Below are 17,305 nucleotides of genomic sequence, written 5' to 3'. Positions count from 1 at the left end.
TTCCTCCCCTTTATGCTGTATCTCTTATATTTAGTCTGCTTTTTTGTGAGGCTCGTTTGTTTGTTTAAACCCATTAATGTTCACAGTGGAACTGCATTATTTCTTTTTACAGTACTTACTTTAAGTACCAGCTGGGCCAAGCACAAACCTTTCTGAAAATTATCTGAACAAAATGACTGAACCGATTTGCACCAAACTTGGTGGAGGGGTCAGGGGAAGAATCCATTAAATTTCAGTGCTGGTTAAAAGAGTGCATCCATGTTCCATATTTTTTTTTGTTTGTTTTTTTAATAAAATGAGACATATTTATAGCATTGAGATCTTTGAGTTTGTACAATTCGATGCTGATCGAGATAAAAATTTGAATCTTACAGACATTGTTTGGCCTTGGCAGATGTGCTCTATTCACTCTGAAGAGTGCCCTTCTAGATTGAAAGATTGTTATAAAAATCGCTTTTAAGGTCCACATCAGACAGGACACAAGGACGCCTGTTACACGTTTAAGATAATCTTTCTTTAGGTGCCAACGTTCTATTGCCAAGGGCAAGGAGAGCATGTTGAAAATGTGTGATGATGTTCACAAATAATTCCAGTTTGTAAACCTGCAAAATAAATCTGCACGAGTAATCCAACTTTGTGCATGTAAAGAAACAGATTTGTATTTGTAGGAAAAAAAAGGACTGTCATCGTCCAATCAGATTCAGGTGTAAAAACAGGGTCAGAATTAGGACTTTTTCTAACTTCAGAGTCACAGTGTGCAGGAACTTTGAACACAGAGTTACGGACACAGTCTTCACAGAAGCATTTCTTTCACTGTGTCTTTGTGTCACCTCACCAGTGATATCATTTGTTCACATAATTTAATTCAGTTTCTTTTTTTACAAATCTCTTTGACACACATGCAATTTCTCATGCAGATGCAACTTGTTTTGGTCGTACCACAACAAGTGTGTGAAATACAGAGGGTACTTGTACCTTGAGCCCCTTGAAAACGTCAGAATCAAATTTTAAGGGGACGTTAAAAATGTAGCTCATTTTCCAATTATACATATTATAATTTAATAAAAGTATATTTATGTCCTTTTACAGTTTACGTAAAGGTGAGCAACAGCACAGAAAATGTGACTGACACCGATCAGCTGCAGCTGCTGGCAATGCACCACTGGTTTGTACAAACTGAATATATAGGCCATATTTCACACATGTAAACGAAGCAGTTCTGCTGTTGGTTTGTATATTTGAAAAGCCCCATTTACACCTTTAAAGAAGAGAAAACATACATGAGTCTATGTGCAAAATCTCAGTCCTTATGTATCCAATAAAAATTTAGAAACGTACATGGAGGCCTATAGATTTGTTTTTAAAAAATTAAGTTGCGAATACAGTGTTTCTTCTTCTGTTACACATATTTTCCACTTTGTCATCACATGTTCTGTATCTCACTCCCTTAGACTGATGCCACGGCATTGATTTCCAGTGGCCTGGAGAAAAGAAAGTGATTAAAAGCCAAGTACCACTGATGGTCCTCGTCAGCTTCTATAAAGCAGCGAGACACTGATGGGAGCAGCCATTTACTCACATGCACTGAATTTGAACCCCGTCATTTTAAATTGGGCCTCCTCCTCCTCCTGTCATTTCCATGTATTCTGACCTCAAACCAAAGACATTCACTTTTTCATGAGCTTGACTATGTGCCACAGGAGTAGCACTGGTCATTAATATTGCAGCACCTGTTGGGAGTGGTTCTCTCAAGACTGTAACCCTCAGGCTTCCGCCACGCCGCATTAAAATATATATTACGTTTTCATAGAATAAATAAAATCTTCCACACAGTACATTAGATCACTTGCCTTTCAGGAGGTCAGCATCCAGAGCCACTGAGTAAACGTCAGGTAAAAATCAGGAAGCATTTTTACCCGCTCTCAGTCTTATATATTCCTGAGGGTATGTCAATAGTTTCCATCTCCACAAATAACCCAAAATAAAACTTTTATCAGTGAGCTGCTGTGGTAAAAGGTTTTGGCATCTGCTCTTTAGTATTAGAACACTGTGAAGACTGCTGTGCAAACCATGTGTCTTCTTCACATGAACTGGCAGTGGTTTCCCCTGCTTCAAACTGTCCGACCTGTACCATGTACTCACATCCTCTGCTGACGATTTGCTATGCTGCTAGTTTCCAAGGGTTTTTGTCGCTGCCAAAGAAACACACATCAACCGCCCACCGACTCAGGCGCAAAAAGTCATTCACCTCTCAGCTTCGCTTGTGACACAATAAGGAATGAATACAAATCAGTGTTTTTTGGCACAAAGTCATACCTCCTTAGAGAGGTGATGTGCTCATCAGACAGGCCTCCGTCTTCCTCGTTAATGATGAACAGTTTGTCCTTCAGCTCTCCCGGCTGCACTGGAAAACTTTTGAGGAAAATGTCTAGAAGAACAATAGATTAGAAAAAGTCAACACACTCAATGGTACATGAAAGCTTTCCTCTTGACAGATAGTCTTCTTATCCTGCGATGAAATGACTCAAAAAGCATTGTGAAGACAAAGGGTCCTTTGCTTAATTACTTTCCCCCAAATGCCTAAGGGAAATGCACAAATTTGCATTCTATCAAGTCAAAGCTGATGTGATTTTTTTTTTTTCTTTCTTTTTTTGTTTTATAGAAAATGCCTCTGCATAATTCAGGAGCTGAGAGAAGTATTCATTAGGAGCCTTTCTTCAGGAATTTTAGACATGTACGTAAAATACATTGTGAATTTTGCAAAATACAGTTACTTGGGCCTGTCAGATACTGAGGCATTTATTGATTGGCACAGTTTTCTTTTCCTTTGGAAGAATCACATCCGTCTTTCATCTGTTGAGTTGTGTGGTTGTCATCAAAATTGCATTCAAACCTTTTTCCTGAAGCGGATGTTGTGGATTTTTCACACAAAGTGTTTGCCATGTATTTGTCTTTAGTCATGATCTAAAGAAAACATAAAAAATATGCTTATATTTTGGTAAGGTGTTTTTGCAAGTTGTATCTTGTTCGTTTAAAGGAGCTATTTGTAAATTTTACTATTGCTACACAGCCAACGTTAGCAGTAACAGCTGTTTACTTCCGTCATCATTGGGTTAAAAGACAAGAAGTTATAATACGCTCTGTGAGCAGCCATACTTCGTATCAGAAAGTGATGAGGGCCCAGCTGGACTGGTGTTAGCTGGTTAGCATGCTAACTTAAGCAGAAGCTGTTAATGCTAACATTGGCTATGTAGCAATAGTAAAACTCACACATAGCTCCTTTAATGTGTACAAAAACCAATAAGTAAAAAATAGTTCCAGCACAACTCCTTTTTTACATGTCAGTTTTTGAACAGAGTAGAACAAACGAGATATAACATGTTAACTTGTGAGCTTTAGACGTGCTGGTTGGCAGTGTGTTGTTACTTTTGGACAGAGCCTGACTTGCTGTTTGTCCCTGTTTCTGCTCTTTACGCCAAGATAAGATAAGCTCCTGCTTTACATTGAACAGATTCACTTGAGAATGGTATCAATCTTGTCTCAATAAAGTGAATGAAATAATCATACTGGTAAATAAGAAGTATTTTGGAGGTAAAAAGCTGTATTCAACATGTCTCTAAATCTTTGACATGAAAGACAGTGATTCCCTCGCTACAACCAACAGAGGACTTCGTGTCACATTTTCAAATGTGGAAATCACGACGTGAAACGTGAAAAACAATGTCGAGCGTTTCTAGTGTCCTCAAGAGTGAGGGTTCAGCTGTCTTCTCTGGCCTGTTGAAAAAAAACATACAAGTGCAAATCAAGCCCTTTGTTTCCTGGCACTCAGACAAACTGGGCATTGCCCTGGCAAATTAGAGTATGGAGATGGAGAGCGTATCCCACAGGGTGCACGAAGACACAGGTGTACTTTTAATTAGGAGTGCGACATTTCCAGTCTTTAAACAGGCAGCATGTACTGGGGCTCTAGAAGTAAATAACCTTGTTAGTCGGACACATATTCTAAACAGAAATGCTCAGTGATAACACAAAACCACAACAGATCTCATCCAGTGGTGGAAAGATTTACTCAAGCTCTGTTCTTAAGGTGCTCGTACCATTGCATTTTATGCTACTTAATTCCTCCTACTCCACTCGATTTCAGGGAGAAATGATTATACTTTTTTTAAATGTAATTATATAACAACAAGAGTTAGTTTTCAGATTAAGGAGAAAAAAAACTTACACTAGCTTGTTTTTTGGCTTGTGAGCCCGTTGGGGTGTCTCGTCACATTTTAGATGTCTATGACTTGTCAGCAGTTCCACCAAAGAGACACATGGTTTCATTTAAATAACTGTTTCAGGATAAAGGAGGTAAGAGTGATCCAATACTTCACCAAAAAGCTTATACTCAGTTCACAGCCTAAAATATTAATACCAGTTTGTGCAACAGAACATTGTGTTTTTCACAACCCCTCAGATTGATTTTGTCAACCTTTGGAGGGGCCAAACTACTAGGAGCCGCTGAACTAAAGACTGTATATGAAGTAGTTTAAACCAGCTCTACCTCCACCAGCTACAACAGGAAGTTGCTGCTTACATGTTGATCCATTAGTATATCAATAATATAATATATGATAATATATCAGTCACAGAAGTTATTTTACATTTGCCACTTTAAATGTATTATGCTGCTTAACCTTCCATGGTTTTGATTTTGAATGCAGGCTTTTCCTTGTAATGGATTATTTTTACATTGTTTTATTGGCAGGTTCACTCAGTAAAAGGGTGTAAATACTTCTTCCATTACTGACATCATCAAAGGTGACGGGTGATTCCAACATACTGCAGTACATTAGACTGTATTAAAAGAGTCACGGCTATTAGTGTTACAGAATCCAATCACAACAAACTCTGTATCTGTGTCTTTGATCTGCTCTGTAGGTATCTGTCAACTGAATGCAATCAAACCCATCAATATGAGCTACGTTCTTGTTGTCAAAGGTCCTTTGGATTCCTGTAGAGCTCTTTAGATACTAGAAAAAAAGTATACAGATCATTACAGGATTGTCCTATGGGCTGATGTTTCTGCTCTGTTTGCCCACAAGGATCATGCTGATTACCAGAGGAAACCACTCAAAACCACAGAACAACAGAGCTACAACCACCTGCTCAAGCTGTCCACCTCCATCTGCCTCAGTGTGTAACTGCAAACAGTGTTCAACGCTCTGGATAAAATAAAGAGCGGCAGCTTTATGCCTCATGCTAATTAGCGGTTCGGAGTTTCTTCGTTAATTATTGATCACATACTTGACACATATGTGATATTATCTAATGGAGGTGGAGTCTGACTGTCTGCTGAGCTGGTGCTATCTTTGTAAAAACAATGCCAGCTCTTGCATGCACACTGGCTCCCAGTGTAATGGAATCAGATGAATAAAAAGTGTGGCAAAGAATGAGATATGAGCTGAATAAACAACACAAATTTAGGGAGGTTTGTGGTGATAAACATGCAAACAAGCACTGGGAGGGCGTGTGTGTCTGTGTGAGGGATGCCAAGAGATAGACAGAGAAGGAAGAGAAAGAGAAGTCCTATTAGCAACGGATTTTTTTTTTCTTTTTTCATATCTGGCTTCAATGAGAACTGAGTCCTGGGGGAGTTACTGTGTTTTCATAGAGTAAACAGGCAGAAGTCACCTCTCGACTGATTCTGTTCTCTTTTTATTAGAAAAAAAAAATGCTCTTATTGATTAAAATGTCTCCTTAAAGTGAAATCCAAAACGCAGAGGTGTAGTGTAGGTTCATCTATTCATGTGCTGCATTTAAGTCCAAAATTTAAGCACTTGTTCTATACTAAAGTATTTCTACTCTAAAGTGTTGTTACTTCATACTTGTACTACAATATACAATACACAATATTTTTTCTGCAGTACATTTATGTACAGCCATAGTTACTTTTTATTTTTAAGATAAATGTTTTACATATAAAATGAATGATGTCTTTATGATTTGTATTTGCATGTTACTAGATAGAAATGTTGTGTTTTTTACTTCACTGTATCTGACAGCTATAGTAAGAGGTAGATTAGCATGATCTTATTAAATGTGATCAACAGTGCAACTTTTCTGGATTATGAATACTTTTACTTTTGGTACTTTGAGTACAATTTGCCGATAAAACGTACATACTTGCACTCAAGTGACATTTGCAATACAGGATTCTTCTTTGTAATGAAGTATTTTTTATCACGCAGTATTGCTTCTTTTGCTTAAAGGTGCTGTATGTAAGTTTTCTCCACCTCCAAGCGTGGTGCCTTGCTGGGAGTGGGCGTTAGTGATGGAGGTGGTGATGGTCGCATCCAAGAGTAGCAGCACTTCTTCTTCTTTCTTTTCCTGCTGAACTGAGGGCAGACTTGACCCTACAGTGACTCATTATTACTACAATACAAGTAGTATTATGAGATGGGACAGGCTGGAGCTAACTGGTTAGCATGCTAACTTCTGTAGAAGACAAGAAGTGATAGAAATAGAGGCAAAACAAGAGGGTTGCTTTCCACCACTGGAGACAGCTCTTGGTGGCTAAAGGAGCAAGGTAAGTAAACAGCTGTTAATGCTAACATTGTCTATGTAGTGATAGCAAAAACTTACATATAGCACCTTTAAGTGAAGGATCTGAATCCTTCCTCTGCCATTGCCGAAATGTCAGTTTCTATGTCAACGTTATTAGGACCAAAGTAGGACAGACAGCAAATCAGGTAGTCTCCTTTATTCTTCAAATGTCTCAAATTTTTCTAAAGCTTTCAGCTGAAAGACGCGTGGCCTTGGGTTTCCTGCAGGCTGTCATCGCTCAGCTCCTGCTCCTGACACAACCAAAGTTTCCAGGTCAGGGAGGAGCACATACTCCAACTGCTAGTGAAATCGCTGTCGTTGTCGCTTTCCATATTTTATGAACGTGTGATCTCTAATTATGTTGCCAGTCTGCACATTCCCTCTGATTCTGTTTAGCAGCCCGCCACCACCACCACATCTGTATCACTTCACAGTGTCTGTACCTCTTGGAAGGACCTGTGAGAGGAAGCTTCTGAAATGCTCTCCCCCAGCTTAGGTCTTGAAATATACAAGCCACATACACTCAGTTAATCGAAAGTGAAAAGCCATTAGTTAAGAAATAGAATATGTTCCACTTTACAGTGGCTCTGCAGGTTGCACGGGCAGTTATGGGTTGGTCACACACTGCCCCCTGCTGCCACGCATGAGGAATGGCAGTGGCCACATTGATGTCTCAACCATTACTTTAAAAGAGAGCAAAATGGCAGCATTTATAGACCCTCGACAAAACAGTTCTCAGGTCAGCTTCCTTTTAATTGTGCAAGTCTAATTCATGAAAAGCAAAGAGCCTGGCATTAACACTGTTCCTGCAGAGAACCTGGTTCCTCTTTCTATGTGTTGCTTCCCTCTGGTGGTTGTGAAAAGAACAAGCTTATTTCACACCACAACTTTTAATTCACTGAAGGTAGAGGAACCTTCATTTGACTTAATTACGAGGAATGGCTTTTCATTACAAGATGAAAGTTATACTTTATTTTTGTGGTGAGAAAGTCTTAACTCCCGCCTACAATGTTGAAAATCATCTGTTGCAGAGGACAATATTTTTAAGCAACTTCACCACATCAACACTCAGTAACATTCATTGTCAAGCTACTCACTAAAGTTGTGTGCAATCTTCTGGTTCAGCATAATGTGCTGGGTGTTACTCTGCTCAGCCGCACCAAACGTCCCCAGATCTTTAACAGCAAATTGCTCGTATAAGCGTGATGTGTCGATTTCAATCCTCCCGGTGCTTTGTTGTATCCAAAATGATTTTGCAATCTGCCGAGAAACAAATTAATTCAGAGCTGATACGACTGCATTTTATGAGGAAATCAATGTTAACATTACAAAGGAGCAGCACTGGGGAGGCAGTGGGCAAAGCAACAGACAAAACAAAGACTAATTCCCAACAATGATGCAATATGAGGGATAATGAAGAGAAAATGAGCTGAAACTGACCTTTCTGTGTTTGCCAAAATAGTAAAACACTGCATTTAAATATGAATAATTCACACCACACCTTTGTCAGTTTTGTACTCGACTGTGAAAACATGATAATTTAGAGTCTTCTGATGAATAAGTGGCAGTTTTACCTTCTCTGAGCCGACTAGGTCCCAGTGGAAAGCCTTGGTGCGTACTTTTCTTAAATTTGTCTTCAGTTTGAAGGGTAAAGGTGGGGGGGCCGGGATGCTCGGAGGTGAAGGCCCTTTCACACCCGATAAGCCTGATTCATGTTGAGGAGACTCTGGGACTGTGGAAGAGGATGTGAGGGGAGTGCGGGAGGGCGAGGGTGGGGGAGGGGTGGGTGCTGATAAGGTGACTTCACCGGGAGAGGTTGGCGACGGGACGGGAGAAGTATCACGTCCGACAACTCGAGCAGCAGTCTTCCCAGGGCTGCGAGGTGCAGGAACAGGCTTTGTATAGTCAGTGGGGGGATAAGTTTGACTCGTGTCACTGCTGGAAGTGGGATCTGCATTTACATAATCAGCTGGAGGAAAAATGATAGTCCCACCACTAAATTCACCACTTGACTCAAGATCTGTTTTGGGCTCCTCTGCGTCTTCGGCTATGCTGAGATTTTGTAGAACCTTAGTTTCCACAAACCAGTGTTCTCCCTTGGACTTCCTCTTCCAGTCTGAACACAGTTTGTCAATAGCATGGACCCAAGCATCTCGCTCCCTCTGGGCAGCCCCCTGGGCACTGGTTTGATCTGATACAGGCACCTTGAATCTGCAATAAATCAGAAACATTCAGCTCAACTTCCCTATTAGTAGAGAGAAGTCTGGTAAGAAACACTTTAGGATTTTTTTTTTTAGTTTAGCACTCAGACAAGGTTGCATCATAACTGCTACAATTAAAATAAATGCACTGAGGAGACTGCTAACTGGAATTACACACTGTTGCAGGGCTGTAAATTAATGTGAAATGAAACACAGCTGATGTAATAGAGAATTCATTAACCCCTTGCTGATATTTCCCTAATAATCCTCACTCACTGGTACTCATTTTTGTGGGTGATGAGGGTGAAAGTGTCCGAGCTGTGAGGCTTCTGTACGCTGGTGTCGCCGTCCGACAGGTGAATCACAATGGACATGGGCACCAAGGACGTCACCTCACTGTCTGCGGGGCCTCGACACCTGAAGGGGACCAGTGTTAGCTGGCCTGGGTGAAGCTGGACCTCATATCTGAGACAAAATGAAGATGAAAAGAACTGCTTTTACAGTTTTGCACTTGAAACCCATGTAGGCTTTGTACAGAACATAATGAGCGCAAATGGACTTCAATCAAACTGTAACTCAACTGTGACCCACATAAGAAACCATGTTTTTCAGCTAAAAAGGCCCAGACAAAGAAAACGATACGATCAGAGCACAGACGGATACCAGCTCAAACCCTGTACAGCCGGTCGCCTGTCAAAACATCCATGACATTTTTACGGTTTTTACCAGCACCATCAGTGTCTTTCATGTGGCCTAGTCATAGCAGAAAAGTCCAAAGCTGAATTTCTTTCCAGGTCCAACTGTGGAGTCAGTACTGGTCTGGCTTTACCGAGATGGAAAACCGTACGAGCTGCTACAGAGCTCAGACTGGCTTTTCTTCTCCTGGTGTTCCAGTAACTTGATGGCTACACGATGTTACATGTCTGTTTTCATTAGTGACCGGCTACAGTAAGCACGATAACATTAGGCAACTTGCTGTTACCTATATTATGGATTTGTTTGGCAAATGTTGCTAACGCTAGCTTGCTAACTGCCAGCTTTGCTGTGGAGCAGTGCATGCATGTGGTGATGGTTGTGGCAGGATTGTTCTTCGTTGACTCATATGCTTATAGTGGCCGGTTTCACTGGCCGTCATAACACCTTGCTGACTGAGAATGCGAAGGGAGAGGAGGGGGGCTGTGGCCAAACAGAGGGCAGAGGTGTGGGCGATGAAGCGTTTGTTTACATCTGATATGCAGAATGAGGAACAGGCGAGCAGGCGGCTGTGGCAAAGAGACACCAGTTATATCCCATTTTTTAAAATAGTTTTAACATTTTGTTTTTATGCATATTAAACAAACAAGAATTAATTAATTTGTAAATTTTTAGGTGCTGGTTGATGGATTTTTTTTTTTAACCTTTGTACAGAACCAGGCCAGCTGTTCCCCCTGCTGTTCTCACCTGTGCTAACTGCCTGCTGGATCCAACTTTATATTTATTGTACAGACATTTTGATCAACTTTCAGCAAGAAGTCTGAAAACATGTATAAAAAAAATAAATATAGTGGGTCTGAATATGCAGCCACAAATCATTTCCCTTCACTGACTATGCTGCACATCTGTTGTGTAGCTGCTGTATAAAAGCAGTGCTACTGCAATAAGGACACGTCCGTACTTCACCCATTTGAACGATGCCAGGCCTCCTCTGTGTAGTAACAAGACGCCTTCCCGAAGGCTCTGTGTTGCCTGAGGCTGCTGACGAATTTCTTCATTTCCCTCATTAGGATCCCTGTATATGTTCCCATAAATTATCTGATTGACAAGATCCATTATCTGTTCATCGAAAAGAATAGAAAGAATCACCAACATGAAAAATGTCCTGATGAAAAACATAATACATGATTCCTTGTCTTAACTATAACTATATAACTTCCTCTTGATTGTTTTAATTGAAACAACAGGCCCAACACTGAGTAAGAGTTCACCTTGTGTTTGTCCTCCAGTGATGTGGCCTCCAGTTCATAGTCATGATGTCCTTTAAAGGAGATGGAGAACCTGGAACCGACTCCATCATCACAGCTCTTGACAACAGAGAAGGGAAGCTGTCGCTTGATGATGCCTTTCTCTATGCTGCACAGCATTTTGGTCTTGAAGTCAATCTAGATGGTCATGATGAAAATAATCAGAGTATAAGCAAATGCACTTAGTTGCCAATTTATTAGATACCCTCAGAAAAACCATCAACTGCTTTAGAAAGATGTTGATTCAGCTGTCTACCACATTTATATCAATGAAGGCAGGTTTGATAACACCTCAACAACACAAAACTGTTTAAACAAAAACTGAATATTATAGGCTTCATGAAGGGAGGATTTATTGCATGGCTGCTTTAGTTAGGTGTACCTAACAAACTGGCCAATGAGTAGAACAGGGTGTAAAAGTTTTAAGTGGTGTATCTCAAGAGCTGGCAATGCCAGTTGGTCCGTCTACTAGTTACATCCAGGCTGAAAAGCTCAAGAATTATTGGGTGGATTGTTGTGAAATTTACACTGATATTCATTGTCCCCTGCGGATGAATCCTAAAGACTTTGGCAAACTCTTTTCTTATTATTTTTATTGTAATTGGGTGAAATGGCAGCATGTGCAGTGGTTAGCGCTGTCGCCTCACAGCAAGAAGGGTCTGGGTTGGAAGCTTTTCTGTGTGGAGTTTGCATGTTAGCCCCGTGTCTGTGTGGGTTCCCTCTGGGTACTTTGGCTTCCTCCCACAGTCCAAAGACATGCACGTTAGGTTGACTGGCCACAGGTGTGTGACTGAGTGTGTGTGTGTGGTTGTTTGTCTCTGTATGTCAGCCCTGCAACAGACTGGTGACCTCTCCAGGGTGTAGCCCGCCCTCGCCCAGTGTCAGCTGGGATTGGCTCCAGCCCCCCATGGATAAGCAGTATGGAAAATGAATTAATTAATGAACAATTTAGTGAAACATTTCAACATGTACTGAATGGGCTGCCACAAAACTTTGAACAGTTCCTCTTTCTGCAGTGCCACAACAAGGTTGGTATTTTTTGTTGAAGTGAAAGTCTCAACAGTTATTAGATGGATTGCAATGAAGTATGGAGCAAACATTTATTCAGTTCAGAACGAACTGTAATCACTGTGATAATTAATGTGTCATCTAGTGCCACCCGGAGGTCAGTGCTTTGGATTATGGCCAAATACCTGCAAAACTAATGACATCAGCCATCAGCTTCAGCTTAATGCTCTGTCTAGTGCTAATTAGCTGATAATAGCATGAAAACACGCTGAGCCAAGAAGGAGATCATGGTAAACATTAGTAGTTAAATGCTGGGCTCCAAAGCATCACCACACCTGGGTGCATCCTCGCAGGGCTGCTAGCATGGCTGTAGACTCTTACACGATTGTTACATGGGAAGAATTGTTGAAGTACAGTTGTCTCGTTTTGTGTTGACTCACCTGAAGAACCCGCTTCTGCCACCTGTAGTGACTGTGCTTATGAACACTGAAGTTGTGCTGCGAGGGCTGCTGCTCCTGCATCCAGAACAGAAACTCACAAATGTCAGAGGTGAAAGCTCAATGGGAAACCAACAGCACAACAGAAACCACAGTGTCATTTTAAGGGAAGTATCTTGTGTCCTTTGACTCTTTCCTGTGACAACGTAGAAACAAAAGCAGCCTTCATTCCTTCATAAAGACACCTCTGAGCAAATCAAAGTGGCCAGAGACAGACTCATTTTAAAACCGACCCAGCAGGCTGAGCAGCTTATTAACACAACAGCAGAACAGGACACAAGAGGAGAAAATCTGTCATTTTAAAAGACAGGTTTTCTCCAGCTTCGGTGTCAAAATAGGACATTTGCAAAGTAACCTAGGATGCAGATAATGTCTTTAAACATGAGTCCTGTAGGTATTTCTTAAACCTGCAATTACAGAATTTCTGGCTACATTTAGGCCACACAAGCTGGAAACAAAATACTGACATAACTTCTTGTAAGTTGACACGGTGAGTTATTTTAGCAATCAGTTTCACAACTGCTTCAAAATTAGAATTAATCTAAAGTTGTGTTTCTGGCCACCGGGAGAATGTAACTCTAATATTATTAACTCTCTTTTCTCTGTTGAGGGAAATTTCTGGCTCTTAAGCTGTTAAACTTTTTTTGGAATTTGGATTTTTTATGGAACTTTGTCAGCAGCTTTTTAATAATTTAAAAAAAAAAAGAAAGAAAAAAAAAAACAGAAAAGTTGTGAACAAAGCTGAAAACCAACACAAGCTGACAGACACTTAAACGCTCGTAGAACTGAGGGGAGCTGCAGAGTCAGTTGATAAATTTGTGGGTTTCCCAAACAAGTTGTCATATGGTTCATTGTTAATATAAAATATTGATTATAACCGCTTCAGCAAACAACAGTTTATCCATCACCTCTGTGAAGTGGCTGTCTGCCAACTCCACTGTGACAACAAGACTGAGAAGTTATTGCCCCATATTTCTGCTTGTGTAAACATTAAACAAGGAAACAACGCGTTAATTAGTAACACACAGACTTGAGAGTGGTATTGATCTCAGCATGAAAGCAAATGAGCAAAGAGTTCATAGTACCATATCCCAAATGAGCACTCTGCTCTCTAAATGCAGGTCTATTCATGGTTCCCAGAGTTTCTGAGGCCCTGTTCAGACCTGGCGTTCACGTCTGTCCTGAGTGATCCAGTCACAGGCAGTCGGCTCTAAGCACAGGCGTGAACGCTTTTGAGATCCTATCACTCAGACCACATTCAGAGGTGAGCTATCAGACTCCTGGTACCTGTGGAACTAGCTCCCAGTGTGGGTTCAGGAGGCTGACACCCCCTCTACATTTAAGATCAGGTTTAAAACTGACTTCTTTGGTAAAGCATACAGTTAGAGCTGGAGCCCTGAACCATCTGTTGGTTATGCAGACAGCAAGGAGAACTCCCATGATGCATAGAGCTTTACTGTCACTGTTATTATTGTTAACATTATGATTGATAATTAGCTATGGGTATTACTATTATTATTTTTCACTATAACAAGCAACAATCACCTGTATATCCACCCCACCCCCACCCCACCCCCGACCTAACCCTGTAAAGTGCATCAAGATAATGTGTGTCATGATTTGGTGCTTTACAAATAACATTGAAAGCCATTGAAAAGCAATGCGTGACCATAATGTTTCATAGTTGCTTGATGCATTTGAAATACATTTTTTTTTTAAGTTAAAACAGCTCTGAACTCTATCAACATGAAAACTGCCAACAGAATATCCAGGAAGCTCGGTTTAACATGTTGGTACCTCTTCAGCCAGGCTCGGCTGTTTGAGCAGCTGGTCCCGGTCCTTCCTGGCCAGGTTCAGAGCATCCTCGATGGACAGCTCTCCGTTCTTCACCTTGTTCATGATGCTCAGCTGCATCTCATTGCTCAGCTGAAATCACAACAACCCAATAAATCTACTAAAATGTATTAACATGGCTAGATTTGCTCTCTTTTTGCGTCCATTTTTAAGAGGTGCAATGGTAAACAAACATTGTCACAGATTACTACCATAACATCTTTTTATTATCTCTTAGGTCTTTTAGGTCTGTGCTTTACTTTATAATATTTCACTCAGGTACTGCTGAGATTATTTTACAGAAATCCATAATGGTTTATAGGAAAGACAAATTTAAACAGATTTTCTTTGTTTCACAATATGAGTAACAGATGCCGGCATGTGTCAGCTCGGTGGAACAGCAAAGAGGAACCAGTGCGGACTAAGTACAATCGACATCTGTATCTCTTGAACAATGCTATTCCAGGAACACACAACCTTCCTTAAATCAGTCACCGTCAGCCACATTTCTGAGTAAGTAAGTGCTCCTGTTGTGGGAAACTACAAACAGCAGGGAAGTCAAGAAGAATTGAGGAAGTAAAAATGCTCAAAAGACTCCTATAAACTGAAAAACAAAAAAACTTTGTCTCTTCTTGCTTCACAGACCTCACGCCAATGAAAGTGAGAGGGCTGATTTCTCTGGAACCACAAATACAGTAAAGCTGTTGTTATTTAGTGACTCATCTGCAGAAGCATTGATTTTACACTTTCATAAACACGCTAAATTAGAGCCTGGCACTTGCTGTTTAAAGAACTTACTGCTTGATGCTGCCTTTCTTGTCTGAGCACATAAAACTGAAGTCTTACCTTTGGCAAGTCCTCAGTGTATCTATCCATTCTGGACAGATTGTCTTTCTTCTTTGATCCTAAATTTGGCATCATCATTTTTCAAGCTATCACACAAAAATCCATGCAACTGCTCAAACAATGAATCTGTTCCTCTGTTGTAGCAAAGATGCAAATGATTATTGGGGTTTTTTTTGTTTTCTTTTTTGTCTAAGACAGAGATCTGCTCCTCTCAGCGGGGAGAAGGAACATTGCTGTGATTTGTGTCACTTTCTATTACCGCCCTCTTTCAGCTCAGGTTGCACTTTGGTAAATAGTACTCGGTGGTTCTTCAGCCACCGAGCCACACCCACAGCCCTCTGCAAAACATTTTCAGTCACTTTACGTGTCTCCACTTGCAGGACAATGTGCCTTATCGGTTGCTCAACCACTTTTATCCAGGAGAAAGCAGTAGCCTGCAGCCCCTTCACAGTAATTCAATACAATTTATATCTCTCATTAAAATACTTTTCCCTATAATCGCTTTGCTGAGATTTCTCATGGATTTCTACTCACAATAATTGCTTCCTTATATGAAATATGTACAGAATAGCATGTGCAGGATATGACAAGATATGTAAATTTCATTTCTAAGGAAAATGCAGGTAAAGTCACCTGCAAATTTAAAATATAACAAAATCTGGATTACAACCCCCATGCAGACCTGCAAAGGCAGACAGCTGCTAGACAAACTGCATAATACATCCAAAGGTTGTAATGCCTAAATTTCACCTTGCAACCCGCATCAAACCTAGAAATGTGGATGCTAGACTGTATAATCTTCACAGGATTTAAGTGCAGCATCTATAAACAAAATGTAATTCTGAGCTTTCCAAAAATAAATAATATTTTGATCATTTATGATCTGTATATGATGTAATAATTTATCTGTTTAGTCAGGTCTGCTTCTGTATTCTGTAAGTTTATATGACGGGGTGATAACTAATGAGATTTCCTAAGCTAATGTCAGCTACCTTTAGTAGGAGTTAACCAGGGTTTGTGTTTGTGTGGAGCTCGTGTATGTGAAGTGACTAACTGAATGACCAAGTCGTCTGCCCATTAAAACTGATATCTCACATACAAATAGAGTTTATATGTAGTATGCAAGTCAAGCAGAGTCTTTATCAAAAGATTCATGAAGTGAAATCAGTGTCTGAACATGTAGCCACGACTCATTTCTCAGTGCTGCACATCTGTTGTCATATAACACCAGTGCTAACGTAATAAGGACACATCTGTGCTCAGGGCTGGATTGTCAACCAGGTCCCCAGGGGCCCCAACGTTCCCAAATTCCCTCTAGATCAGCTGGTTCTACAGAATTTGGTTGAAAGAATCTTTGTTAGAAATTTGCACCACCACCAGTAGAATATGTCATGTCGCGTCGTCATCCTCCCTCTTGTGGTCCTGGTCTCGTTGAGGTGCCCTGTATCAAATTCTGGTTTTAAGGCCTCACCTGTTCTAGTTTATATTGAGCTCATTTGTTGCAAAGTGTTTGATCAAGATGCTTTTCTGTGTCAAGTCATTAACACAGAAAAGTTGTGGCTGTAAAGCTGCAACCATCAGTTATTTTCATTATCAATACATCTGATAATCATTGTCTTTGAGAAATGTTTGATTGTTTAGTGTCTGAAACCCACAAACAGCAAAGTCTCACACTTTATTAATGAGGAGGGGTTCAACAGAATTTCAGCAAAACTGTCCAGAACTTTTTGGATGAGAAGGCCACAGACTGAAATTGGGTTTTAAATTCATATTTTCTGCAGCAACAGAGAAGCACATGAGTAGGAATGAAAATGGACTTCACATTCAGGTGTAATATTCAAGACAAATGTCAACATCAGCAGTAGAAAGTGATGAAATACTTACACTTTATTATGATTTACCAGCTCTTTTCCATCAAACCTTTCTCCTGAATCCTGGTCAACCATCCAGTACTCAGAGAATCTCAAGAATACAGGGCAGGGTTAGTGCCAACGAGGAAAGTAAGCATGAAAATGTCGGTGCAGAAGAAGAAAAGAAAGCATTTAGAAAAAAAAAAAAAAAATCAGGTCCTATTATGACTGTAGAGATTATGACAGATTATTATAACAGATTACACAACCAATCTGATCCAATGAAGCTGTAATTTACCAGACCAAAATGAACCATAGTTGATATGGTTGCAGACAAGAACATGCTGAGGACGAGGCGCTCAAGCACACTACAGAAAAAACATCTGACGTCTAATAGGAGGAAGAAGTGTAATGTTTAGAAGCGTCGTGTTTATATTCACCAAAATGTAGTCTGCAATGAAATGGTTTTATTCTTAACTAAC

The 17,305-nt window shown here is 40.4% G+C and overlaps 1 protein-coding gene and 1 long non-coding RNA gene across 3 annotated transcripts in view; one reads left to right on the top strand and one right to left on the bottom strand.

The window, feature by feature from the left end:
* Window positions 1-15,536, bottom strand: part of LOC139621084 (uncharacterized) — a 33,027-nt gene extending 17,491 nt beyond the window's left edge. Inside the window, exons 1-9 of one of the 2 annotated variants that reach the window (XM_071477317.1) lie at window positions 14,974-15,536; window positions 14,092-14,220; window positions 12,238-12,312; window positions 10,754-10,927; window positions 10,444-10,601; window positions 9,066-9,254; window positions 8,163-8,799; window positions 7,686-7,848; window positions 2,317-2,428 (exon numbers count right to left, since the gene is read on the bottom strand). In XM_071477317.1, the coding sequence (XP_071333418.1) occupies window positions 2,317-2,428; window positions 7,686-7,848; window positions 8,163-8,799; window positions 9,066-9,254; window positions 10,444-10,601; window positions 10,754-10,927; window positions 12,238-12,312; window positions 14,092-14,220; window positions 14,974-15,051 (1,715 nt within the window). In that variant the 5' untranslated portion in view covers window positions 15,052-15,536. Of the gene's footprint in view, window positions 1-2,316; window positions 2,429-7,685; window positions 7,849-8,162; window positions 8,800-9,065; window positions 9,255-10,443; window positions 10,602-10,753; window positions 10,928-11,436; window positions 11,681-12,237; window positions 12,313-14,091; window positions 14,221-14,973 lie in introns of those variants that run through there. The other variant, XM_071477318.1, reaches the window with a different exon arrangement.
* LOC139621088 (uncharacterized) lies at window positions 11,694-14,646 on the top strand. The gene is made up of 3 exons (XR_011690928.1): window positions 11,694-11,817; window positions 12,266-12,346; window positions 14,499-14,646. It is a non-coding gene; the product is annotated as an uncharacterized lncRNA (long non-coding RNA).
* Window positions 15,537-17,305: the final 1,769 nt, after the last annotated feature.

Source organism: Trachinotus anak, unplaced genomic scaffold (assembly GCF_046630095.1).
Source record: "Trachinotus anak isolate AG129_WGS33_773 ecotype Australia unplaced genomic scaffold, CSIRO_AGI_Tana_v1 ptg000004l, whole genome shotgun sequence".
NCBI lineage: Eukaryota > Metazoa > Chordata > Actinopteri > Carangiformes > Carangidae > Trachinotus > Trachinotus anak.
The sequence above is the reverse complement of the archived record's forward strand: the minus strand, read 5'-3'. Positions and strand labels throughout refer to the sequence as shown.